This window comes from Esox lucius, chromosome 14 (assembly GCF_011004845.1).
Source record: "Esox lucius isolate fEsoLuc1 chromosome 14, fEsoLuc1.pri, whole genome shotgun sequence".
Taxonomy (NCBI): Eukaryota; Metazoa; Chordata; class Actinopteri; order Esociformes; family Esocidae; genus Esox; species Esox lucius.
In genome coordinates, this window is record NC_047582.1 from 11,941,377 (window position 1) to 11,967,262 (window position 25,886).

Consider the following 25,886-nt stretch of genomic DNA (forward strand, 5'->3'; position numbering starts at 1 on the left):
AACACTGGCAATCAAGTGACTATTTGCTGCGAGCAATAGTGTGCATCTGAATAGGGCTACTTATGTAATGAGCGTTCTAGAGCTGGTACAGTGATATAGAATAACTCTAATCCTCCATATGCATAAAATGTTAAAAATTAAATATATTTTCACCTTTTCCCTCCAAATGCCAAAGACACTTATTTACAAGCATGTCCTAGTAAATACGTGTTGTGGGCATCCTAATTTGAGCTATGTGTAGCCACTAGAGGAACCCGACACCGTGCGTGAGCGGTAAATATCAGATTAGGCAGGGAACATGTATCGCAACCGAACGTCTCCAAATCGCCTTCAGCATTTTGAAAGCTAACCCGAGGACATCAGGATAGTGACATAATCCTCAAGTCATTCCAAAACTGCGACCCTACAAATGGAGTGCCAGGGGTGGTTTGGAGATGTGTGTTGGAGCTGTTTGGTAGTGCAGAGGTCGAGAAAAGGGCGGACACTTCGATACGTCAGCGCCCTCAAAGCTATAAATCTATCTAAACCGCCTTCTGCGTCCAGTACTGCGTTATGCACAGACAGCTGCACATCTGTAATGCTAGTGCCAGTCTGGAGAGCCTGCATGTGGACAACCACCTCACTCCTCGCTCGGACACCGCTTGGATATAATGGAGAATACACATTGCCCTAATCTGCTGTTAGAATACAAGTCCATTGGGGGTATGAAAACGTCGAGTAAATCTTGATAATCATACATGTTGATGTGGAGGACGTTACGGACGTATTTGATTTGATTTTGTGCCATGAAAAAGGTCAAAGGTAACACTTAACTTTATTTCAAAAGCGCATTTCTGTGCGTTTCCACGCGCCTCGGCTTTTGGCGTTCCTCTCAGCTCCCTGCGTGGGGAAAGCTGATGTCTTCATTTGACTCTTTGCAGTTGGTGATGGTGGATCTCTCTCGGATTTCCAATGTGGAAACCAGCATCCAATTAGTTTGCGACTGAGCGCCTGGAGAGAGAGAGAGCGCGCAGCGGCACATAGAACAACCAGTCACTCCAGCGCGCAGTCTACCTGTGGGCAGACGCATAGTTTTGGCGCTCTGTACAGAGGTGTACAGAGGGAAGATAATACGCTCATCAAGCCTTGTTTCGTTCATTTTAATGGGGATTTTTACTAGATCTACCTTTTTTGATATTGTAAATTACGGAATAACGCATCGGATCTTGTTTATGTCGCCGTTATCAGATACAACTGTTTATTCTGAATATTTCGTTTGGATACAACAACTTCTGACTCACCAGGGAACATTAAATGCATCGCTGTGAGCTGGATTATAATACTGATAGCAATTGCAGGTCTGCAAGGGCCAGATTTAAGGTAAGCAAGCACCTTACGTTCAGTTATTGATTGCGCAATATTGTTGAGATGCGTTTAGGCTATTGAGGCTATCATATTCACTAAAGCACATGTAGGGACATCAAACATATTCTTGATAACCTTTAGTCTACACCGTAAGCTAATCTTTTGAAAGGTAATATGCATCAACCATGCAAAAAATGATATACATTAGCAGTGTGTCAATATATGTATATCGGAAGCAATTGATTCAATATATTATCCAAAGCCTATTTGAACCATCTCACCCTATGGACATACTTTAGCTGCAGCCTATCCTGTATTAATCAGAGTCAGATATGAACATCTTGTATTTACAATCTGCTGAATACATGCCAACATTTAGGCTGTCTAATGGAAAGCAGCCAAAGCGTCCACGAACGAAGTTTTGGCACACCCATGCCTATGGCAGCCATCCATTTCAGTAACACGCTATAGTAATATATCGCTGAAGTAGAACTGCAATTAGTTGTAATCGTCGTTGTTTTTGGATAAAAATGTATCAGGAATGCATAGATCGAAGTACCTGTACACGGAAACAAATTAAAAATATTAACAACAGTTAGCATCAACATTATTCATGTTCATATCTTTCATAGGACCCATTTGACATTATATTTGAACATTTGGTACAATGTAAAGTTAAATCATTTGGATAACCAGTAGTGTGCCTACATACAAATAACTTAATTGACACTAACAAATAATGTAGGCTTGTGTCACTTGTTGAATTGGCAAAAACTCTTCATATAAGGGATGGTTGATTTAGCTAAATTGTCATCATTGTCCCACAGAGCTTTCTGGCCATTTCTGCAAATAAGGTCAATATTAAATGCAGTCAATGTGTTTACATTATATACATATTCCCACTACTCACAGAATCAATCTCGAGTCGTTATGCTTCAGTAGTGAGTTCTGTCTTCTGCACAGTGTCCAGTCCACATCCTACGTATGTTTACATTGCAATTTCAAAAGGTTATTTCAAAGCTTGATGCAACTCCCAATCCCGCCTGGCTTTCCGCAGCTTCCTTCATAGGAACTGAGTCTAAGATGAAGTTATGGGATGTTCTGGCCACGTGTTTGTTGCTCCTGAGCTCCGTCTCCACACGCCCCCTCTATCAAAACCTTCAGCCAGCCAAGCGAGCTCACCACTCAGATCGGTACGCTGATTCCCGGTCCGTGTACGTGGAGGAACCAGAGCTCCAGTCCGAGTCTCACGGCCTGCAGGAGATCTCCATTGAGGATAAATGTAAGTCAAGACCACCGCACGCCATACGACCTGTTAAAGTGAGAGTAAACCCTTTTGATTAAGATCCGGCGTCTGCGTTCTAGATAGTGATTATTTCTTACAGGGATCGATTATGTCTTAACAGAGTTGTTTGACGAGACTGTTGCAAGAGTGTGGCAACACAGTGACTAATGTCGTTCCATGGTTCTCAGTTCTGAAGTGTATGTGGGTTTGAAGAGGGCTGACACACACCATACATTAACATACCCACTGGAAAAGGCACATACAACCTGCCATTTATGGTTTGGTACTCAGTTTCTTCAAAGGCCTTATTACCAAAACAAATGTGGTGTGCTCAGGCCAAACATGTAACCCAAGGCCCAGAGAGGATTCATATCTGTTTATGTGGTGGCCTTGCAATGTGTTCTGTATTGCACATATCATGTGTTTTAAATAGTCCGGAGTGCTGCCCTCTTTGAGTTCAACAGTGTATTTTGGTGAGATAAAGGATTAAGAACCATGTCCGGCCTTTCGCCCATGATTCATACACTGTTGCGAGCTTTTCATCAATAAAGGGACTGCAGTCAATGTAATATATGGCTTTTTTACATTGGTTTTCGCAGGGATATTGCACAATAATAGTCTGTAAAAATGGTTTCAGACAGCCAGCATCGTTTTTACTGTAGTTCCTGTGCAGGTTTATTAAAGACACTTAAAGTTGTGTTACAGGTGCAGACGCTGTCTGACAGAAACGCACTTAGCTTAGACGACTGAAGACCAGGGCTCAAATGCCTGTTCCAATTCATCATGCCCATCTGTATCTACGCTGTCATTTCCTCTCCATAAACTGTTGAGAAAGAGCAGAATATATCTCAATATAAAAACGTGATACAGATGGTGTTTACATACAGAGCAGTGCTCAATGAAACGGAAAGATAGAACATGTCTACACACCAAACTGACAACATAGTGAGCCGCTATGCACAGCTAATCACCGGGGTTTGTGTCCACACACCTGATTGTCCTTCAACCGTGTCTTTACGTTAGCGTACATGTGAATGAGCGGTATGTGGTAGGCAGTGTGTTCCCGGCTCTAACAGAGAAAGATTTCTGTTTGAAAGGGCTTTTCTTCAGGGTAACTGTGCAGTCAGCTGTGCAGCGGTGAAGACCATTTAGAATCTTGAATACAAAACACGAGTCTCAGGCTATTCCCAGCTCAGGAGTGCACGGCTTTAGGGAATCTAACAGTAATTAATATTGAACTACTGGGCTTTCTATGAAGCACTTTCAGGGCCTGTGTAGCCAGACTGAATGTGTTTTAATGTTGTGCAGGAAACCTAGCCAAGAAAGATAGTGTGCTCCATGCAAGGTGTCCATGCCACCGCAGTAGTTGGTCTAACAGTAGGTTTAAACACCTTTCTTTACTGCTGTGGCAACATCGCACCGCCATAAAAACCTCCATGTTTCAGAAGGAGCAAAGAAATAGCGCCAAATACAGAGGCTAGCGCCCGAAATTCCTTGTCCTGGCTTGTTTAACCTCATCCCCGTCTCTCTGGGACTGCAGGACCTGTGCTCTCACCCTGTCAGAAAAACATAGCGTGTTCCCCTACTAACCAAGTTAAGAGTAGTGGAACCTTGAAACAGATGGCGGTCACAGGAGAAGGACCGGACACTACTACTACACAACACTAGTGAGAATCAACAACAGAGTGCACAATTGAGTGTTTATGTTCATTTAGCAGCTGGCAGAGCACGGAATTCCATTTGTTTGAAAGAACATGACACTGTCATGTCTTTGCACAGTAGTAAACTGGGCAGAACTCTAGATAAGGCATGGAACGCTTAGACCGGGGGAAATGTTTTTCCTCTCACCTCATATTCGGCTAGCGTAGGTGAATGACATCAACTAGGCCTGTTCTGTAACTTAAAGCCATTAACAATTCACCAAGGTGTAAACAACCAAGGATCACAGTGGGAGGTTTGGCCTTATGAATCGGCTGAGATGTCTGTGGTAAGCGATTCATCTCATACCCGTTCCAAGTAACCTTTGGAGGCCAGGTTGTCTGCAGTTGATCCACTGCCTATGGATACAGAACCTCTGGAGGCCAGGGTGTCTGGTCTCCATGTGCACGCTCCACTAGGCTACACAGAGTGACTGATGTTTTTATTAGAACAATAATGCATTGACCCCTGCCAGAGCCTTGTCGGGACTTCACATTTGACTCTGTGGCGCTGTACAGTGGTAGGCTTCAGTGTTATCTAAATCATAACCAGAAACATTAACGGGAGAATATTTAAAAAATAAGGGGAACAGAAGAGCGGGAAGGTGTTGCTGTGGAACTCTTCTCCTGTCTAGAATAGGATCCTGTTCTATTGTCTACTGTCTGTTCTTTGGCCAGTTGATAGACACACAATATGAGACGTCAACATCAAAGGACACAGAGTGTCTATACAGATTGGCCCCTCGGTCACCTGATACAGCTGCAATGGCCCAATCAACCGCAGAGCTGGGTGAATCACATGACTTGTAGCCTGGCACAGGGACAGGTGAGACTGGTGGCACCCGGTGCCACAGAGAGGTCCAGTTTCTGACACCGTCACCTGCCAAACAGACACGCCACACAACACGGCCCACTCTGTGCCCAGTCAACTGGCGCCTGGAGTAATCATGGCAAGGCAACTTCCCAGCATTCCCGCTCCACTTACCCCCCAACCGAACAAACATGAAAACATGTCATCATACACCTGACATCGCTGCGGGGTAATATGATTAGTGTCATGTTAATTGAGTCATTTTACAATGTTTTCTGTGATCTTCTGAGTGGCTCGCCAGACATTTACGCGCCGGAGAAGAAGCAGGAGAGAGTTTATACTATAATGGAATCAATATGTATTACATGAGGATCAAAGGGCTCTCAAGGTCTCTTTTTGTTTCCCTCGGCAGATGTTGGGGGGGCTTCCTGCATGTTTAGAATTTGAAGAAGAATAAGTGCTCAGAGATAAAATCTGCTCTAACTCAATGTCACAATCCGTATGATTCCCTTCTAGTTGTGCTTTGAAGCTCCAATTCAGTATTTTAAGAACAGAGTAGGCCGTTCCAAGACTAATAAGATTATAGACAAAGACTACGCACTGTCAACTGTCACAGGTGGTGAAGCATTGCTACTCAACATTGATTTACCATTGAAATTGTAAAAAAAAATATATATTATATTGTTAATTACAACTGGGTGTCTGTCATCAACCATACCACTGAGTCACCAATAATGACCCCTTTGCATCCTCTGTATCTTACAGATGACATCACCGGCCCATATCCGGACCAGTTTGATGATGTAATGGATTTCATCAAGGCTACCATTGGCAGACTCAGGAGGTCATCAGAGCCCACTGGTGGCACAAAGGGAAGGAGGGAGCAGAGAGAGCAGGAGAGACAGAGAGGAACAGCAAACACAGGCCGAGGAGGAGGAGGGAGAGGAGAGGGGAGAGGAGGGGCTAGAGGAGGACGTGGGGAGAAGAAGGGTCGGGGACGAGGGGGCAAAGGAAGGAGCAGTGAAAGAGGCGAGCAGCGGACGAAGCCGGTCGAAGGACGAGGCTGCTTGCTAAAAGAGGTCCATCTCAACGTTACAGACTTGGGTCTGGGATACCGGACCAAAGAGGAGTTGATCTTCCGGTACTGCAGTGGCCCGTGTTCAGATGCAGAGACCAACTACGACAAGATCCTCAACAACCTCACCCACAGCAAGAAGCTAGTCAAGGACACGCCCTCCCGCACCTGCTGCCGACCAATCGCCTTTGATGATGACCTGTCGTTCCTGGATGACAATAACGAGGACTACCACATTCTGCAGAAGCATTCCGCCCGAAAATGTGGCTGTGTCTAACTCGAGGAGAGACGAAAGAAAGGCTGACAGACAGACCTGGATAAGTGGGAGCAGTCGGCCAGTCAGAGGGACGGAACCGAGTGGAGAAGTCAGCAACATCAGAGACATTTTCTGCCCAGTGTCGTCTTACAACCCATGGCCAGTGTTAGCTTATCCTGTGACCTACTCCAGAAAAGTTACAATGGGGTGAATCTCCAGTGATTAGGCTGATCCAGGGTCCAGGTCAGCTCACCTTGGAGAAGGTTCTCCTCTGTGCTCCTGTGACAGTTTATGACTGACATTGATTACCTAGAAATTCAGCCTAACCGCTTATAAAAGAGGCATTCGGAATTAATGAATGATTGGATCTGGTCCTTGGGGGCCTGCATGGATGCTGCTTCATGTGAGGAACCCGAGGAACCTGAGGAACCACGGTGTTAGACTCTTAGGCTTCAGTGGAGTTGGTGAGATGAAACGAGGCTCCGGATATGGCAAACTGGTCCGTGCCTCCATACATCAGTTATTTCTGGGAACATCAGTTTTCCGTCATCAGCTCCTGAGGCTAACTGTGAGAGCAGGCCCTGTCCTGACGAGTATTACCAGCTGTAGTCCAGTGTTCTGGTTCCACGGCACAGACTGGATCTTGAAGTTTACATTCACAATGAACGAGGGAACCAGAGGGAGGAAAAAAGTAGAGAGTACTCTTGAACCTGCCTACAGCAGAGAGACATTGTCTTGTACGACACATCCAATGTAAAATCCATGATATTTAGAATTATATATAAGATGTATTTATTAAGATGGAATTAACTTATTGTTATTTATTGCAGTCAATGTTATGAAATGTTTGTTTTTCTTATTTATTTGAGCTTTGTTTTGTCCTGGATAGTGCCAAAGCGGAGCATTTGTTTTCAAAGGGAAATCAGATTGTGCTGAAACAACCAGATTCAAGGTGCAGCCATAGCTAATCAAATTCAACCTTCAGCTTCAAAATGCTTTACAGTTCGATCTCAAATCCATGGTAGTTAATCCTAAACCCACTGCTGATTCCAAAACATCATGGATTTAGGAGAATAACAGAAGGTTTCAGGTTTTGGGAAGGAGAACAGAGAGTAGAAACAGGGCAGAGTGGACCAATTTTAACCTTTTTCACCAAAAACAGAGAAACTTATCTCTGCTTACAATCATTTTGAAAGATGCCAGGTTTGAGCGTCTTTGACAGTGTTTCCCATTTGTCACTAATGGAAAGCAGAAAGAATTGAGTGGCCTGGGAGTTTAGGTTCTGACGACCTGAGAGAGACCGGTCGACTGCTCCTTACTTTTAACTCCAAGTCGAGGGGTAAACAGACTTCTGGCAAAACCAGGGCGTAAACCATATGTTTACAAAGGAGCATACAAACCCGGCTTTCTCAGTTTATTTTCAAGACATAATGAAGTTTAACTGCCAGTGGTTTTCCCAGTGAGCTTTGTCTTTCCATACAGTACTCTTTTTAACATTAATTCAAGAAATCCTCTTCTAGATAGATTAACAAAAATCTCTCATTGGTAGAGAGATGGTGCCCGACAGATTGGATATGGGCAGCCTCCAGGTACATTATCTTCAACTCACTCTTTTACATTCTGGAAAGTAATGTGTTCACAGCTCACAAAAAAAAAGCTAGAAAGGAAAAATGCAATAGAAGCAGTCGGTAAACACCTTTGACAGCCTAGCCTATGGAGAAGGGACCCGTAGTACTTGGGTCACCACAGTGCAGAAGTTGATGGTATGCCTGTACGCTTGGCTGCCAGGGTCTTATACCTCAACCATTCAGATGGGTCCTTGGCTCCACACCAAGTCTAGGCAAAGGCTTTGTAGTGGTTATAGTCCCAGTAGGCTTTAACGTTCCTGGGAGTCTCTGGGTCTCGATCGGCCCTGACAGACACACAGGTCTTTCTCACTCATCTGGGGTTAGTCAGAACACCATCCTCTGACATGCAGTTTAGCCCCGCTACTCCTCCTGGCAAAGGCTGTTTAATACCATTTAAGGGAGACCTGGCTGCAGGCAGGACAACAGAAACAGACCGACTCGGTGACATCACTGAGGGAGAGACAGGGGAGAGCTGTGGGATCCAGGCCTTCTCAGTGTGAACTCTACACAGCATACTGTCAATAACAACCCCAAATTCCTACTAAACAGAAAGAACACTAAGAGGAATCTTTCAAAGCACAACACTGCCAAGCCCTTATTCCACGCTCGTAGAGAAGAGCTTTAAGTGAAGCCCAGAAATAGGAAGCCCCACGGCAGGTCTTGATGTTAGCATGGATTACGGAGCAGAGTATCTGTGCTCACTCAACAGCAACCAAGCCAGCTTTAGTCCCATAATCCCTCCCCTGAACACAGAACAAATCCACGGCCTCAAGCTGAATTTAGGCCAAACACTGTCAGAGAAGAAAAAACAAAGCTTTATCACAGCATACTTTTATCAATTGGATCATCTTTCCCATTAATAACCTATTTCCACTTTTCCAGATAAGAAATGTGCATTCTGGAGAATTCCCAAAAGCCTCTTGGGGACTTGCCCACCCATACCTTAGAATTGTGTGTGAACTGTGACTGACCACTTCCCCTGTCTTTACATACTGTTAGCGAAACGGTCAGTGTACTTTCCCCGTGTGTTCCAAAGCCCAGCAGGTATTCTGTCAAGGTGACACGTGTCTAAATGTAGAGGACTCGCCAGTGCAAACACCCAGCAGGAGGACCGGACTGCATCGTTGTTTTCAGATCCATGTTGTGATTACCTCTGTGAAAGAAAAGGTGTGATGTCTCATTTGTTTTGTGTTACTGAACCAAAGCTCTCAAACTTTATTTTTGTACAATATTCATTTTATAACTTTTTACAGAATTAAACTTGTTTTTATCAAAAGAAAAACTAGTCTCTTGACGGGTCTTGAATGCCAAATGCTGGTTCCTTCAGGGAGCTGATTAATCTGAAGAAATATTGCCAGGTGCTCGCTTGTAAGAAAGTTATTTCATAACAGGAAGAGGGCAAAAATTATTCTCATGATGGAAGAACTGCTTGTTGGATGGGTTTAGGGCAGAGGTGAGGGTTGTAGGTTGTAAGTTGCTAGGGAAAGGGGGTGGGACGAGAGCAGGAGTGTGCGTGTGTTGTGCAGGGGTTGTAGGTCTGGATTAGAGAGGAGAGAGCCCCCTCCAATACATTCCTGAGAGCTGTACGGTAAACAGAAGATTGCCGTGAAGAGACACCCCACTGTAAATCGAGGCACTTAGGCAGAATGTTTCCACCATGCCGAGAAGATATGTAAACGCTGATGAGAAAATGGCACAGTTGGCCTTGCCGTGTGAGGCAGTCAACTTCTGCCGATGTGTACCCGACTCAAGGTTTATGTGCTCCCATTTTTTCCAGCGGCTGAAATGACAGGACTAGTCGTGTACACAATGTAGTCCATCAAGCCATGCCAGGAAGACGACTTGATACCATCGTCCGGTCCAAAGACATTCCTCTCTCACAAACTCAAAAAACAGGCCAAATATTGGGGCAAGGAGATGAGGACAAACTTGAGACCAAGACAGAAGAGAGATTTGATCCTCTCACAGTTTCACCTACACACACACACACACACACACACAAATTACCTTTGCACACAACTATAGGAGGCTGACGATCATAGTGGACATGGGTGGACTGTGACATCAGCCTCTTCAGCGTTCTAACATTCTGTCATTCCGGGCTGGTAACAGACACGGCTGTAGCCAGGGGCTGGTGACATCACCACCCCGAATAGTAGCGCTGTGCTGGGGGATTAGGCCTTAGGAGTTTGCGGTTGGCTAAGCCAAACTCTTTTGGGACTCATTATGGTTTTTCAGGACGTTTGAGGCTTTTTTCATGAACTGGCCACAGCCCAGACGATGAGCAGCTTTCGAGGGATTGTGTTTTAGAACAGGCTTTCTAGTCTGGATCTCTTGGGATGATTGTTTGTGTAGGGTAAAGCACCAGTGCATCCTGTGTTATTACATTCTCTGTAAGGGAAAGACAGAGCTAATTGATTTTCTTCTAAGTGAACACAACATGGCATGAGGAACGGGTATTCAGAACGGTGAAAGAAAACTGCCACTTTTAAAGACACTACTAGCGTTCGTCAATATTGAGCGGTCATCTCAATCCATCGCAAGTGTTTTGGTAGGTTAGCCAGAGGCTACATTCCCGGAGATCGTATTAAATGAAATCAAGCATGTGATCCATAGAGTTTATAGCGTCTTCTGTCACTAACATAATTACAGGGTGTTTTCAAACCCGTTCGCTTTCAGACAATTTTTTGGAGAACTCTGCGCGGTTTTAAAAAAAAAATTCTGCAGTGCAAATGTTCTGAATGAACTCCCCTCAAAGGAGCCCCCAAAGGAAAGCGTCCTGACACCATCTGGAGAGTTGGTCTGAGTTGATGGAAGTCCTTGTTTCAGTTCCCTCTTTAGTTCAATATGAACACAAAGCTTGCCAGGTTCACATCATTATTCCGTGGATTACTGAAACACTCTTTACCACACACTGCCTCTCACTAAACGGGACAACAATCAGCAGTTAATACTCAGCCCAAGTTGTCACCAATTTTACCTTGAATATGGTAATCATCTTTAACAAATTTCGAAATAAAGTGGTGTCAGTTGATCCCCAGCCGTCCAATACGTTTTGATAGTATGACTTGTCCTGCGCTGTCCATTTACCCAATGAGTAAATGTTGGAAAAAAACAACCTTGGTTCTCTTTTGAATAAAGCAAAGCACACACAAAAGGTCTCAGACCACAAAAATGCTGGCGCGGCCGGCAAGCCCCCACTGAAAGACAAGAGCAGCAGGGACACAGAGCCGTTTTCCACTCCACCCCAGAGCTCCATTTAAAGAGCACTGAAATCAGTCACTTTATAAAGAGGACTGACTTAATGTAAAAAAATTAAATTGAGACACACTACAATAGATTTAGGAGATCACTGCTGATGGCACTTGTAGTTGTGGGGTTTAGGCGAAAGCAGCTATTAAAAGGACTTTTAAAAAATGCCTAACTAGGCAGCAATAAGAGTTTCAGGAGGCCATGAGCTACATATGGGGTAACTCTTTACCAGTACAGTTGTAGAGTATAAGAAACACACACATGACCTGTTCATGGACACAAAAATAACCTTCAGGCAGTTCTTAAAAACACGCTCTTCTATAAATAATAGATTGTAAGTTTTCATGATTTGGAGTGGTTTTTCTGAATGCAATCATACTGTACATTTCCAGAAAAGAAAATCACTTTCCGCCATCAATATTTAGGAATGTTTGAGTCCCGCAAATGAAAATGTGCAACTGAAATAACATCTAAATAAATATTTACTTGAAGGAGTGACTCACCAGAGGAAACACATGTATGCCCTTCAGTTTATGACTAACACGAGGAGACTCTTAGAGGGTGAAGCCTGACAGAACGAGATGGATTCTATCTGGCTTTGGCCAAGGTCGCGCAACAATACTGTCCAGCTGAACGTCTTGACCTGGAAATACAGCTCATAAGACAATGCTACAGGCATCCATGTGATGGGATAAAGTTAGATGGGGTCCATGCAAACACACAAACCAAACATATAATTCGGATGAACTATCCCTTTAATGGCTCCGGAATAACATGACATTTGATTTGAGTACAAAAGCATTCACAAATGCATATAGAAACACACCGACACAGCATACAGACAACAGAAAGAGACAGACGAACGCAAACACAGAAATACACAGACGGGCCGCGGCTCAGATCTTGCGTTTCTTCCACTCTGGTTCCTTGTCAGCCTCTTCATCTGACTCTTCCTCCTCTTGAAATATCGCATCTGGTTGGGTCCTGGTGGAACACAGCGAGGAAAGGGATTTTTTTTAAAGAAACAAGTAACGAAACATCTTTGACTTCATCATTAAAACATTAAAGAGACGGAGACAAAGCAAGGAGGGACAATGTGACCAGATGAATGAGAGACAAAGGCAGAGGGAGAAAGGGAGACAACAGCCAGGAAGGACAGGATGAGATTAAATCATTTCCAGGTTTTTCATCACTCCATTCTGAGCAGTGATTAAAATCAAACATCTGTCCTGGAAGAAGCACGACACCAGCAGACAAACAAAAGTGATGAGCATGCCCACAAGGGGGATGGATTTTAGGAACTTCTGAGTAGGGAATATTTCCAGAAGTTCCAGAAAACACCTGCAGCGCGTCGTCTCCCTGAGGACGGTTTACAGACAACACCCTTCAGGTCATCCAATGAGCAGAAGAGAAAGGTGTAACCTAATATGTACTCTGTTGTATGTGTGTGTGTGTGTGTGTGTGACAGCCCAACAACAGGGGTAACCGGATAATTTGGCCAAGTTGCTACAACGCCTGTCGTAAGTGTCACGTTCCAATTAGCCATGGGAATTAATGACCGAGGTAGCCGGGCCGAGCCAAGACAAACTCCTCTGGCACGGTCCCATTCATAGGGAGCCTGTCGCTCGTGAACCACAGACAACGTCCTAAAAGCACACACCTGGACGGAGGACGAGGACAAAGATAATGAGGTCATTGGACGGTCCACTGGGATTGTGTTGCCAAAATCAGACAGATGCATAATGCATATGAACATGACACAGGTGCCAGGAAAGGTGTGACTGGCTTCTGTTACTCAGAGGGCCCGAACCAGAATCTGACCACAATCTGTTCCACCGGGCCACGTTCCATAATCCAGCCTTCAAATGTAGGATTGAGCCTTGTACAAATGGGACGATAAACAAAACGGCACATGTAAGCACTGTGTTTATTAACGCATTAAGTCAATGCGTTAATAAACACATTACTTCCTGTGCCAACTACATGAACGGAGGGATTATCTCCTGCCATGAACGACGCTCATATGAAGCTGCTAGTACCATCAATGGGGTCGGCGTGTCTACAAACGCTGATGTTTCCCTTCAACACCTTTGGATCAGAAGTGTTCCGTGTCAGAAGGGACAATGAGGTGGAACACGAGTCCTCTCAGGTAGCTCCCTGTCAGTCCTCCAGACCTGGGGCTCAGCACGCAGCTTTTCAAACATTAATGTCTCATCCAGCCTGCAACCTAAGCACAGCCCAACAGATTACAAACTAGACCTGCTGAAGACTCACCTTACTGTCTGTCCATCTGTCTGTCCGGTCTGTTTGCCTGGCTAACAGACCTGCTGGCCCGGCTGGCTAACAGACCGGCTGGGGGGCTAACAGACCGGCTGGGGGGCTAACAGACCGGCTGGGGGGCTAACAGACCGGCTGGGGGGCTAACAGACCGGCTGGGGGGCTAACAGACCAGCTGGGGGGCTAACAGACCGGCTGGGGGGCTAACAGACCGGCTGGGGGGCTAACAGACCGGCTGGCTAACTGACCTCCCATCAGGTTAGGTCAGGGTGTTAGGGTTGATGTTTGGTTAAGGAGAAGACAGAGTAAATATTATTGTTAATACATTTTTAGTCCTCACAAGGAAAGTAAAAACAAGGTGTTTGTGTAGTGGATCTTACTTGCTGTAGGCCGGGGCGACCCAGTAGGGGTTTTCAGAGGCCTCCTTGGCATGTCGGAGGATGGCCTGACGAGGGTTGCTGTCGTCGGTTTTGTCCAGAGCAATGTTCTTGACAATGAAGGAGGACAGAGTGCCTCCATGGGCAGCCACACGTCCTCCACGACCTGAGAACAAAAAAGGATCCCTGGGTCAGACACGCACACACACACAAACGTACACACACGCGCACGCTCAAGTCTGTTAGAAAAGGGGGTGAGTGGGACCAGTGTTCTTAATTGAGTTAGTGATTATTGCACTTCACATTTTGATGTCTCTTATGTTAGGTAACCTTCCCAAAAAAGGTCCAGGTTTTCCAGAAACCATGGTCGAGATTTTCGGGAAAGTTACCATCAGTTTGCAACCTTACTCTGTCTTCTTGCTTACCTTCTCACGTGCCCGCCCACCCGCCCCCCTCCCCCAAACATCTCAGGCCTTTTTTTAGAGTCCTCTAATCCAGTTAATAAACAAAGGAAAGTGACTCGTTCCACTTCATCTTCAGCGGAGCACACACAGTCATGTATGGGAGCAGACGGATCTCAGAGCGTGACTGCTGAACACACAGCTGGGAAACATCCCGTCAGGAGAAGTGGGGCAGCACCTCAGCTTATTGAGTGAGAGCTCCGGTAAAGTGTGACTGCGTAATAGAAGCAGACAGTACAGAGAGGACAGAGGACTCCTTAGGGCAGCTGTGTGGTAAGAAATGAGACAACAGCTAAAGCCAACAGCTAAAGCCAGCAGCTAGCCAAAACCCTTAAGAGTCATACAGTTAAATGGATTTATCATAGACTGAAAATATATTCTGTTGTTTGACCCCAAACCGCAGCTGTGTAACGTTACAGCATCTGTTAGTGTAAGAGGGGCTTTGGATTCATCTGTCTGGTTAAGAAAGAATAATTGCGTCCATTTCTTTCAAGAGGGAAGACACTGATCCAACAAGACCTTGGTTTGGATGCACCTGCCTTGATTCATACCATATTTCAATTTTTTTTTTCTCTTACAAATATTTCCCAACATAAAACCAATATCAACATGCAATAAGAGATTTCTAGTGCCAGTGTTTGAAAATAAAATATCAAACAGAAACAAATGTCAGTGTATCATCTGGAATCCAGGAAAAATAAGAATTGTGGGTGTTGGATTGGTGAGGGGTCTGAACACTTTTACAAGGCACTACAAAAAATATGAACAGTGTGTACGGAGTGTGTGTGTGTATATGTGTGTGTACATACACACACGCATATAAAAAGTTGTTTGAGACAAGATTCAGTGGTGTGTTGGCCATCACCTGGTCCAGTGACGGGAGGCTCAGGCTTGTGGGACTTCAAGGGGTCCAGCCTGTCTTTCTCCAGCTGTTTCTTGGTGCTGCGTTGCCGGGCCTCACGGAACATGGGAAGCGCATGAGCTGGAAGGACAGAAGAGCCAGACGTTAAACAGAAAAGTCAGACACCCCGCTTCTCCCACGCGAGCAGGCTTTCTGGCACGTTGCACACCAACAGGGTCCTTAACACTTCCGTGTTTATATTTACACATCGACATTTCACAGATTGCTGAACACCACCACAATAAATGCCTTGGACACTTTATAGGGCAAGTGTGTGTTCTGTGTCTATATGAGTTATTGTGTTTGTGTCCAGCGTGTGTACTCTTGTATAACTAAGTACCCGTGTGTGTGTGTGTGTGTGTGTCATGCATGCATGTGTCTTCTCAGGGGTTACAGACTCTTAGTGTAGGGCTAGATGAAGTGATTTTCCATTCAGGAGCCTGTGTTGTCAGTGTTCAGTGTTAAATCCACTCCTCCACGCTACATTAAACAAAAAGGTTACTGTTAACAGATTCCCACTCCTTTGTCAATGGGCCATCACCACTCTTCCTGTCCCCGCTAATTTTCCAGCACTGGGGCACAAGTGCGTCAGTCAGCGATGGCAGCCCCGCCTCTCCAGGGCCCATTGCCGTGGCGTTGAAATCACATGATGGATATTAGAAAGGGTGTCGTTGCCTAAACAATAAGCGGCATTTCCCTCGTGGTCTGACGCCGGCCAGGTGCCGGGGGGGCGGGGGTGGCAGGCGTCGACCACGCGCGGGGTCAGCGCAGAGACACGTGCACCGACAGACAGGCCGGGTTAAAGACTGGTCAAGTGGGCAAGTTTGTGTGTGTGTGTGTGTGTGTGTGGACACGGGAGAGGGTTGGGTGGGAGTGCGGAAGCGGAGCTTATCACGCCGTCTCTGGTGGGAGAGGTGGCTGTCCCCGGCGTGACCGGGGACTTGGCGGCTGATGCGTGGTTCACTCCCCCTGACCGCACGCCATCGTGACAACGCCGGCTGCCGACATGCTCAGTGTGTGTGTGTGTGTGTGTGTGTGTGTGTGTGTGTGTGTGTCCGATTCTGCTCGACACCGTTGATAAACGCTCGCCGCGCTTGATGAGTGTTTGTGTGTGTTGCGAGTTGCGATTGTCCGACAGGCTTCTCACGAGCAGTAATGGCTTCCTGTGTGGTGGCGCAGTGTGTTATTCACAGCTAGCAGGGATGTTCTTCAGGGCACATGATGACATGCAGGGAGGTCACTGGTGACCAGATGATTGGAGCTGGTTCACGGTGCCTCGTAGAGCCTTCTGAATAGCCACTTAACCTACATTACCCTAGTAATTGTGCAGTGGACTTGGATATGTATATGTAGCCTAACAGCTACAGTGGATATAAAAAGTCCACACACCCCTGTTAAAATGCCAGGTCCTTGTGATGTAAAATAATGTGACAAAGATAAATCATGTCAAAACTTTTTCCACCTTTAATGTGACCTATAACATGAACAATTCAATTGAAAAACAAACTGAAATCTTGGAGCAGGAAACATTTAAAACTCACAATAACCTGGTTGCATAAGTGTGCCTCTTGGAAGCCTCCCTGACCAGTTTTCTTCTCGTCTTCTCATCAATTTTGGAGGGACGTCCAGTTCTTGGTAATGTCTCTGTTGTGTCATATTTTCGCCACTTTGTGGTGACTGTCTTCACTGTGTTCCATGGTATATCTAATGCTTTAGAAATTATTTTGTCCCCTTCTCCTGACTGATATCTTTCAATAATGAGATCCCTCTGATGCTTTGGAAGCTCTCTGCAGACCATGGCTTTTGCTCTGAGATGCAACTAAATGATGGCAGGTGTGTAATGACTTCTATTTAACATGAGTTTGGATGTGATTGGTTAATTGTGAACACAGCCACATCCCCAGTTATAAGAGGGTGTGCACACTAATGCAACCAGTTTATTGTAAGGTTTCATTTTTAACCCTTGAAGATATCAGTTTGTTTTTCAATTGAATTGTTCACATTATAGGTCACAATAACAGTGGGAAAAGTTCTGATATGATTTCTCTTTGTCTCATTCTTTACAGACCAAAAACCTGGCATTTTAACAGGGGTGTGTAGACTTTTTATATCCACTGTATCTAGCCTAACAGCTACCTGAAGGCCCAATCAACATTGTGACCAATCTGTCAGTGTGTGCGAGAGACAGAGAGTAACTTACGTGTGATGATGTAGTCTTGCGTTAGTGTCTCGGCTTGCCTCTCTTTCCTCTTACTCTTCACCACACACAGCATAGCTCCCCTACACACACAGACACACAGACAGACACCTTAAAGTTCACATTCCATCTGCGGTAGACACAGTGGGCTTTTTACACAGGGGTCAAACATGTCTGCCCGTAGCTCAGCTGTAAAACGGGCTTCAGCTCCGCATAGAACGTCATGGAGGGTAGACAATCCATTTCCTCATCATCATCATCATCATCACTACATACAGACTACCGTATCACTGGGAGTTAGTTCAGTGCAGAGAGAAAATGGGTGGTTTAAAGGGCAGCTACAAATAAATCCAACAACCGCAGGTTCCGTGAAAGTCAACGGTGTCGGCTCAGCGTACCTGTGACTTTTGACTGGGTCATAGTAGACCTTCGCAAGTCCGTTTCCAGTCCCCACCATGATCTGATTCAGCTTGGGATGCCAGAGACAGCGAACCACACTCTGAAGGAGGCACAAAACAGACAGGGACAACACACGAGGCAGGTTATAAACAGTAGACTGTAGTGGTAGAGGGCCAGGCAGGTTATAAACAGACTGTAGTGGTAGAGGGCCAGGCAGGTTTTAAACAGTAGACTGTAGTGGTAGAGGGCCAGGCAGGTTATAAACAGACTGTAGTGGTAGAGGGCCAGGCAGGTTTTAAACAGTAGACTGTAGTGGTAGAGGGCCAGGCAGGTTTTAAACAGTAGACTGTAGTGGTAGAGGGCCAGGCAGGTTATAAACAGACTGTAGTGGTAGAGGGCCAGGCAGGTTTTAAACAGTAGACTGTAGTGGTAGAGGGCCAGGCAGGTTATAAACAGTAGACTGTAGTGGTAGAGGGCCAGGCAGGTTATAAACAGTAGACTGTAGTGGTAGAGGGCCAGGCAGGTTATAAACAGTAGACTGTAGTGGTAGAGGGCCAGGCAGGTTATAAACAGTAGACTGTAGTGGTAGAGGGCCAGGCAGGTTATAAACAGTAGACTGTAGTGGTAGAGGGCCAGGCAGCCATCCAAATAAACCCTGGTTACAGTAATAATAATATATTTATATTAAATAAATGCTCTCCTTTTCTTCGCTGAATGTTTTCAGTGTTTTGACCAATATCCAAAATTAAATTAACAGAACCTGAGTGAACAAAAAAATATTAGATTTGTATAGTAATTTATTTTGTTAGAAACATTCAGTAACACCCAATGTTCAACTGCCCCCTTACACTCAATAACCAAGTTGTGTTTTGGCCAACCCTATCAAGTCAACTTGAACTCAGAAATGTGTCAATTATCTGTCAATTGACATTGAATAGGTCATTTCAAAACCTTACATGAATTTCTTTTCAGCCATGCTGATGTTAGGCGGTTTGCCGGTGAGCTAAATCGGAAGTGCGCCTGGGTGTGCAGCAAGACGTTTTTGCGCGCGTGCATGAAAAAGTGAGGGGAAAATATTTCTTAGTTCAGAAAAGCATAAAAAGGAATTATGTTGAGACCTGACACGGACACGTACAGGGTCTGTGAGGATGGAACCTCATCCGTTAGATACCAAACACAGCACACCAGCCTGGCAGAAAAACTCAGTGGGAGATACCGTATCATTCTGCGGATGGCTTCACTGAGTAAAGTATGTCAACTTAAGATTTCAGCGATAAACTGCAAGATGTGGCTCAACATTTTTGTGATTTTTTGTAGCCCAACCTGAGCCAGCCCATTCATATTACAAAACCAAAAGAGAAGCTAACAAGCAAGTAGCCTACAAAATTAAATGCTTATTAAATGTTTATTTGGTAAGTTAGCTAGCTAACATTCACTTTGTCGCAGTGAACAAGCTCTAGTGAAGCAGTAACTGCCAATATCAGTTCAACATTGAGACAGCTCAACTGGCGTATAGACATGGGTCGTTCGTGAACGAACGGCTCTTTTGAACAGCTGTTAAACTCTGAGAATCGAATCGCATTGGGAAAAGAAAACGTTCCTTTGGACCCTTAATTTCCTAAATTATTTAGCTTGGACAATGATTATCTACAGGTGAAAAATGATTCACCAAAGACGGCATATCCGCACTGGAGAAACAATGAATAGTGGAATGAGTGAATCTGTGTTCTATGCAAATGTTTCCAGTAAGGTAATGTCAGTAAAACAAATGGCAGGCCATCTAACATTTAGTACAAGATCAATCTGATTGTACATTTCACATGCTAACATAATTGTAGCCTACTTTTTCTCCATTAGAAATATGCTCTATTTTCATTGTTCCGGAGTTATTTTGAAGTATTTTGAATCATCAGCCATTCACAAGCCAAATAAGATGGTTCACTGAATAGACTCAGAATGCCCAACACCTGTGAGGTGCAATCAGAAGTCCAAAAACCACATCACAACTTCACAATTGGTGCTTGGGTGCCTTAGACACATTTGGAAAGGTGTTTGGGTGACGACTGGCTTCGTAGCCAAAGCCGACTAAGCCGAAGCCCATCGCACCAGGAATTTCCCACAACTTCCTTATGGTCTAATGAAGACCATGTGTGACGGATCGTTCCACTGGACCTTCTGGACCGTTGGGAAGTGGTGACTGGGTGGGTGAGTGTGCGTGTGTGGCTGTAGCGAGGGTCTGTATGGTGTGTTGTGTGGGCGTGGCGTGCCCAGGGCCTGCGTGTGGATCAGCCCTGTGGGGGGTGGGCCTAGATGGGAGGGACCGCGGGGCGTTGTGCTGTGGGGAGGGGTCTGTGACATGGTGAAAGCTGCTTAACGCCCAGCTGTTCAGCTTCCCACACACACACACACACACACTTGTTTTTATATCCCACACACACACAAAGAGTTATGAACTCACACACACACACACACACACACACGTCTGTTTTTATATCCCACACACACACACAGAGTTATGAACTCACACACAATAACTAGGAATTACATGTATTCAGTCAGCCAAACCCATCCCACCCCAAACCACGACAAGCTCACCACCCTGACCGCCCACAAACCCACCGCCTGGCAACAACAACCCCAGATCCCTCAACAGTCCAAAGGCTCCGCCGACAGCTCTGCGTGTGTGACGGGTGAGAGAGTGTGCCGGACAAACCAGGGTTAATCTGCACCACCAACCATGTGGTGAAGTAATTGATGATTTAGAAAGATCTAGAAAACGCTCCCAATCAGACTATGTGGATAATCTCCACTACAACGAATGACTTGTGTCACACTCCAGTGGATCTCAATCAGAGCTCAGAGACTAGACCCAGCGGCACACAGGGCAGAAACAGGCCCATCCCACATAATCTTAGTCATCCACCAATTAAATCATCTTGAAATAGTTGGTCATTTCCTGCTTCAGTTCTGTCGTTAATAATTGGGATCAGTGTTGGTTACAGAAAGGGAGCGAAGTCTTCTCTAGGGCAAAGGGAAAGTCTAATAACGCCAGTTTCAACCTGGTTTATCAAGACCAAAAAGCATTTTCAAGTGCTTATGCTTTTTTTTTTATATATTATAAAATCGGGTGCATATAGCACTGTATATCACTTTGACTGCTATAACTTAGTTGGAAACCAATTTATAAAAACAAGGCATCTTGGAGGTTTGTGGTATGTTGCCAATATAACACGGCTAAGCATTGTGCCTAATAACAGCTCTTAGCCGTGGTTTATTGGCCAAATACCACAACCCCTTGTGCTTTACTGCGAAAATATGCAACGTTGATTTTGTGGCAACTGTTTACAGGTCTGAAATCCCGCCCTAGTGTGAGCGCCGCCTTCGTCCGACCCTGACTGGTCCAAATAATAAATTACAAAAACCACAAATCAAGAACCCCCGCTGCTCGTAAATCACCAACCAACATGGGCCATGACGGATTCTTGCAGTTCAACCTGTCCAAGTGAAATTAGACGCAACTCAACTGACCGGGGGCCAGCCAAGTACGGCCCACTCAGAGCTATGCAGCGGCCTCACCCAGGGGTAAGGCCCCCACCGTGGATATTCATGGCTGTGTGTTTATTGCGGGGAACACAGAGTCTACACGACGTAACGCCACTCTGACGAGGACAGGGGAGAAGCTCTTTAATCAGCCATTCAATAGCCTTTCCCCTCTCCGCCTCTCGTCGGATGAAAAGAGACAGAGTGAATATTATCTATCAATGTGCGACTGATGAAGAGAAACAAACACACCTCGGATCGGACGGGAAATCTGTTATGCGGGAATAATGAGTATGCGAACCGAGTCAAGCGGAGCACGGTTTTTATTCTTCGGAAAGAACTCCCTGGCTCTTGGTTGGTTGCCCGCGAGCGGGTTTCAAAAGGAGAGTGTTGACAGGGAGACAGCGAGCCACAAAAGGTTAGCCACGCAGACCCAGAAAGGAGGAGGGACTTAGCACCCCAGCTACACTGTAATTAAGAACACTTTTACACACAGCCTAATTCACATTACCCATGAACCAATGCCACATCTGACTATGGACAGATGACTTGGATTGTTCCCCTGCGTGCCACTAAATGGGAAAATCATGTCAGTTTGCTTCACGAACCAATAACTGAAAGACCATCACATAAGACATTGTGGAGGAGCAGCATAAAAGAGACTGACTACCTCCGAATTGTTATTTGAAGATACATTTTACTGAGAAATTTTGAATTAAACAGGCTGGAGAGGACTGGTGGCAGAGCTTGAAAGATGGAATTGAACCCCTGTCTCCAGGGGAACAATCCAAGTGTATAGACATTTGGGCGTTACCGCTAGAGCTACCACAGGCTCCCCACTACCACAGGCTCCCCACTACCACAGGCTCCCCACTACCACAGGCTCCCCACTACCACAGGCTCCGCACTACCACAGGCTCAGCACTACCACAGGCTCAGCACTACCACAGGCTCAGCACTACCACAGGCTCCGCACTACCACAGGCTCCGCACTACCACAGGCTCCGCACTACCACAGGCTCCGCACTACCACAGGCTCCGCACTACCACAGGCTCCGCACTACCACAGGCTCCGCACTACCACAGGCTCCGCATTACCACAGGCTCCGCATTACCACAGGCTCCGCACTACCACAGGCTCCGCACTACCACAGGCTCCGCATTACCACAGGCTCCGCATTACCACAGGCTCCGCATTACCACAGGCTCCGCATTACCACAGGCTCTGCACTCAATAACAGTAAAGTCAGGGGCCTCTGCAGAAACGCAGACAGCTGCAGGACACACACTTATTACTGGAATCCAGAGGATCAAACAGTTCCACATTTAAAAATAACCTGGGTGTAATTTGTCCTGAAAGTGACTGTTTGGACTGAGGTGGCCATGTAGTATTAGCAGCTTGAACTAGTGAGACCAACGACAAATGACTCACAAACTGGAAATTAATGTCACAATCTGGAAACGCATGTCACAATCTGAAACCCTTTAAAGAAAACGGTCCATTGGCCACTGTCCCAGCCCCTCTTCTCCTTCTCCCCCTCCACATGGAGATGAAAGCCTGAGCCTCCATTAAAGCTAGCGTGGGAGGGGGAGGCAGGTTACTGTTGGAAACCCATCAAGCGTTCCAAGTCAAGTGTAGCGAGCGCAAACATCAACACAGATGTGACACACACTGAAGGAATGACAGGCCGGGACGAAGCCTCCAGCAACCAGCTCCCCGGGAGAAATCTCCTGGTCTGGGACCGCTATGTCCACTAGTACTCTCCCTTAGAGGGTGACTCTCAGTCCCTCAGCAGGCGTAAGCCTGGGACTTCTCACCTGGTTCACGTCCGGTGACGGACAGAGATGAGCTGATAAGCCCAGACTTGGCGGTGTATTTACCCATCCCAGGGGGAGGACTCCTCGGCTCCGCTGCCCGGGCCCCAGGTCCAGGGTTATGTAGACTGTTTAGTTGAAGATGATTGGTAGCCGTGCCTTTCACTCGACCGCCCGGTGCACCACTCGGTGGAGACGGCACTATATTTCAGGCCATCTCCGAGCAGGACGTCTGGCGTAAACACGGTAAATAGCTCATTCGTCAGGTCCTCTGAGTGCACATCACCCCAGACATAACGACACGGGCTGCAAAAACAAACCTTTAGCACCTCGCAGCTCCACTCAGGGATGGGAACCAGGGTGTGTATACACACACGGGTGCCTGCACTTAGGTGTCTCTGTAGGCCGTGCCAGGCCTGCTGTCAGACAGACGAGGAGGGCAGCCGGCTGGCGGCGGGGGGAGGTTTACAGGGCCTGGGGGGGGGGGTTTGGTGGGGGACGGGACGACCTGGCTGTTAGGCCTGGGCCGGGCAGATGCTGAGTTTGAAGCTATTAGCCTCTGTCAGACTTCACTGTTATGACTGCACATAAACTCTACTAAATCCACTGGAGAGGGCCGAGTTAGGGGGAGAAGAGCAAAAGATGCTTATTTAGAAATCCTGATTTAATATGTTTAAATTGTTATTCATTTAATTTTTCTTATTTTCTACTTTGGCAATATAACAACATTTCCCATGCCAATAAAGCCCCTTTCCCGTGACAGTGTTACTGAGGAAGAATGAAGGATTTCGAGAGAGAGTGAGGGATTTCAGTGGAAGATGGGAAAAAGACAGCAGTTCCATGTACATTGTTTTTTTTTTTTTTTTTTCAAGCAACAGGGAGCACATTCTTCCAACAACAGACTGGTGGTGTGGTTTCAATTTTAACCAGACAGACGACGTCTCTCTGGAACAGATGAGGAGAACATCAGCCCCCCACCAATCTTTCAGTGCACCTTTTCAACCTGCAGCATAGGTTCTCAAACTGCAACATTTAAAGTTTCTCAAACTGCAGCATGTAAAGGTTCTCAACATGCTACCTTGTGGAATACATGACTTTGTGGAAAAATGTGCGTGTGAATGGACTAGTTGTACCAGTTAATTCTATATCCAATGTTTACTAAACCATTTGGAAAAGCCTCTCCTGCCAACACTTGATCAGGATGATTGGCAGACAGTCGGGGTACATTTCTCCCCTTTTTGCTGGGTAGACTTGGGCCTTAAACTGAATGGTTTATCCTGTCCATGCTTGGCTCTGTTAAGTAGGGTTTTATAGTTCACCCTGGACTGAAAGATGAGCGCGCTACTGGCAAACCGCAGTGTCGGGGAAACATCGGTACTCAGTTCTTATTCAGAGGAGCCCCACAAGTAGCACAGGTGGCAATGTTGAGACCAACAGCCATAACTCAAATCAGATGCTTCAATGAAAGGCTAACACTATTCAAACACTATTCCAATGTGGCAGTGACACATGCTGGCAAGACCCCAGGTTTGACACAGATGCATGGCATGAATTAATATGTGATAAAAAGCCTTCCAAATGTTTCCTGCCTGGGGCATGTTCATAATCAAATCTACATTTCATTAAACCTACAAGAAGGCAAAATGCAGAGCAAGGCATATTATCATATTAGTATCAGTGTGGGCCTTTTTAATAATAATACCAGCAGGACTCGGCTGAAATGCAAGATAAAAAAAACATCAACTTCCATTGCAGACAGGCCAGAGGACTGAGGGATTCAATTCAGTAGCGTCGGACCCGACTGTGTTCAGCAGCATCTGCAGTGTATCAGACCTGACTGTGTTCAGCAGTATACAAGACCTGACTGTGTTCAGCAGTATACAAGACCTGACTGTGTTCAGCAGTATACAAGACCTGACTGTGTTCAGCAGTATACAAGACCTGACAGTGTTCAGCAGTATACAAGACCTGACTGTGTTCAGCAGGATATCAGACATGACTATGTTCAGCAGGATATCAGACTGCGTTCAGCTTTATCAGACCTTACCGCGTTCAGCAGTATCTACAGTATCAGACCTTACTGTGTTCAGCAGGATATCAGACATGACTATGTTCAGCAGGATATCAGACATGACTATGTTCAGCTTTATCAGACCTTACCGCGTTCAGCAGTATCTACAGTATCAGACCTTACTGTGTTCAGCAGAATTCCAAGCTCAAATGTTTTACTGCTCTAATTGCATTGGTTTATAAGAACAATAAGGCATCTTGTGGGGTTGAGATATACTGCTCAGGCAACTTAATATTTCATGCCCAGCACATCAGACACCTTTCATGTACCCGTTCTTGCTCTTGCGCACATATATATGTGCAAGATTATTGATCAACAGGACAGAAAGGAAACATAACACAGATGTCACCCTGAGGCCATTGATTATTTTACAACAGCAAACACATTCAATTTTTGTGAGAAAACTGAGAATGGACACCATTGTAGTGAAATAATTTTTAAGAGCAGAGGTTTCTTTCATTCTTGACTTCCCATGTAGGCAAAGTCTGTGGCAGTCAGCA

General features: G+C 45.7%; 2 protein-coding genes across 2 annotated transcripts in view; one reads left to right on the forward strand and one right to left on the reverse strand.

Moving 5' to 3' along the window:
* The first annotated feature begins 539 nt into the window (after nucleotides 1-539).
* gdnfa (glial cell derived neurotrophic factor a) lies at nucleotides 540-9,314 on the forward strand. Its single transcript, XM_010895695.3, has 3 exons — nucleotides 540-1,359; nucleotides 2,402-2,626; nucleotides 5,903-9,314. Exons 2-3 carry the CDS (start codon nucleotides 2,428-2,430, stop codon nucleotides 6,487-6,489), a joined length of 786 nt encoding a protein of 261 aa, XP_010893997.1. The 5' UTR covers nucleotides 540-1,359; nucleotides 2,402-2,427; the 3' UTR covers nucleotides 6,490-9,314.
* Nucleotides 9,315-12,091: 2,777 nt separating this feature from the next.
* Nucleotides 12,092-25,886, reverse strand: part of LOC105025156 (WD repeat-containing protein 70) — a 41,007-nt gene continuing 27,212 nt past the window's right edge. Inside the window, exons 14-18 of the mRNA XM_010895659.4 lie at nucleotides 17,960-18,060; nucleotides 17,565-17,644; nucleotides 15,329-15,445; nucleotides 14,006-14,168; nucleotides 12,092-12,332 (exon numbers count right to left, since the gene is read on the reverse strand). Coding sequence (XP_010893961.3) covers nucleotides 12,245-12,332; nucleotides 14,006-14,168; nucleotides 15,329-15,445; nucleotides 17,565-17,644; nucleotides 17,960-18,060 — 549 coding nt within the window. The 3' untranslated portion in view covers nucleotides 12,092-12,244. The remainder of the gene's footprint in view (nucleotides 12,333-14,005; nucleotides 14,169-15,328; nucleotides 15,446-17,564; nucleotides 17,645-17,959; nucleotides 18,061-25,886) is intronic.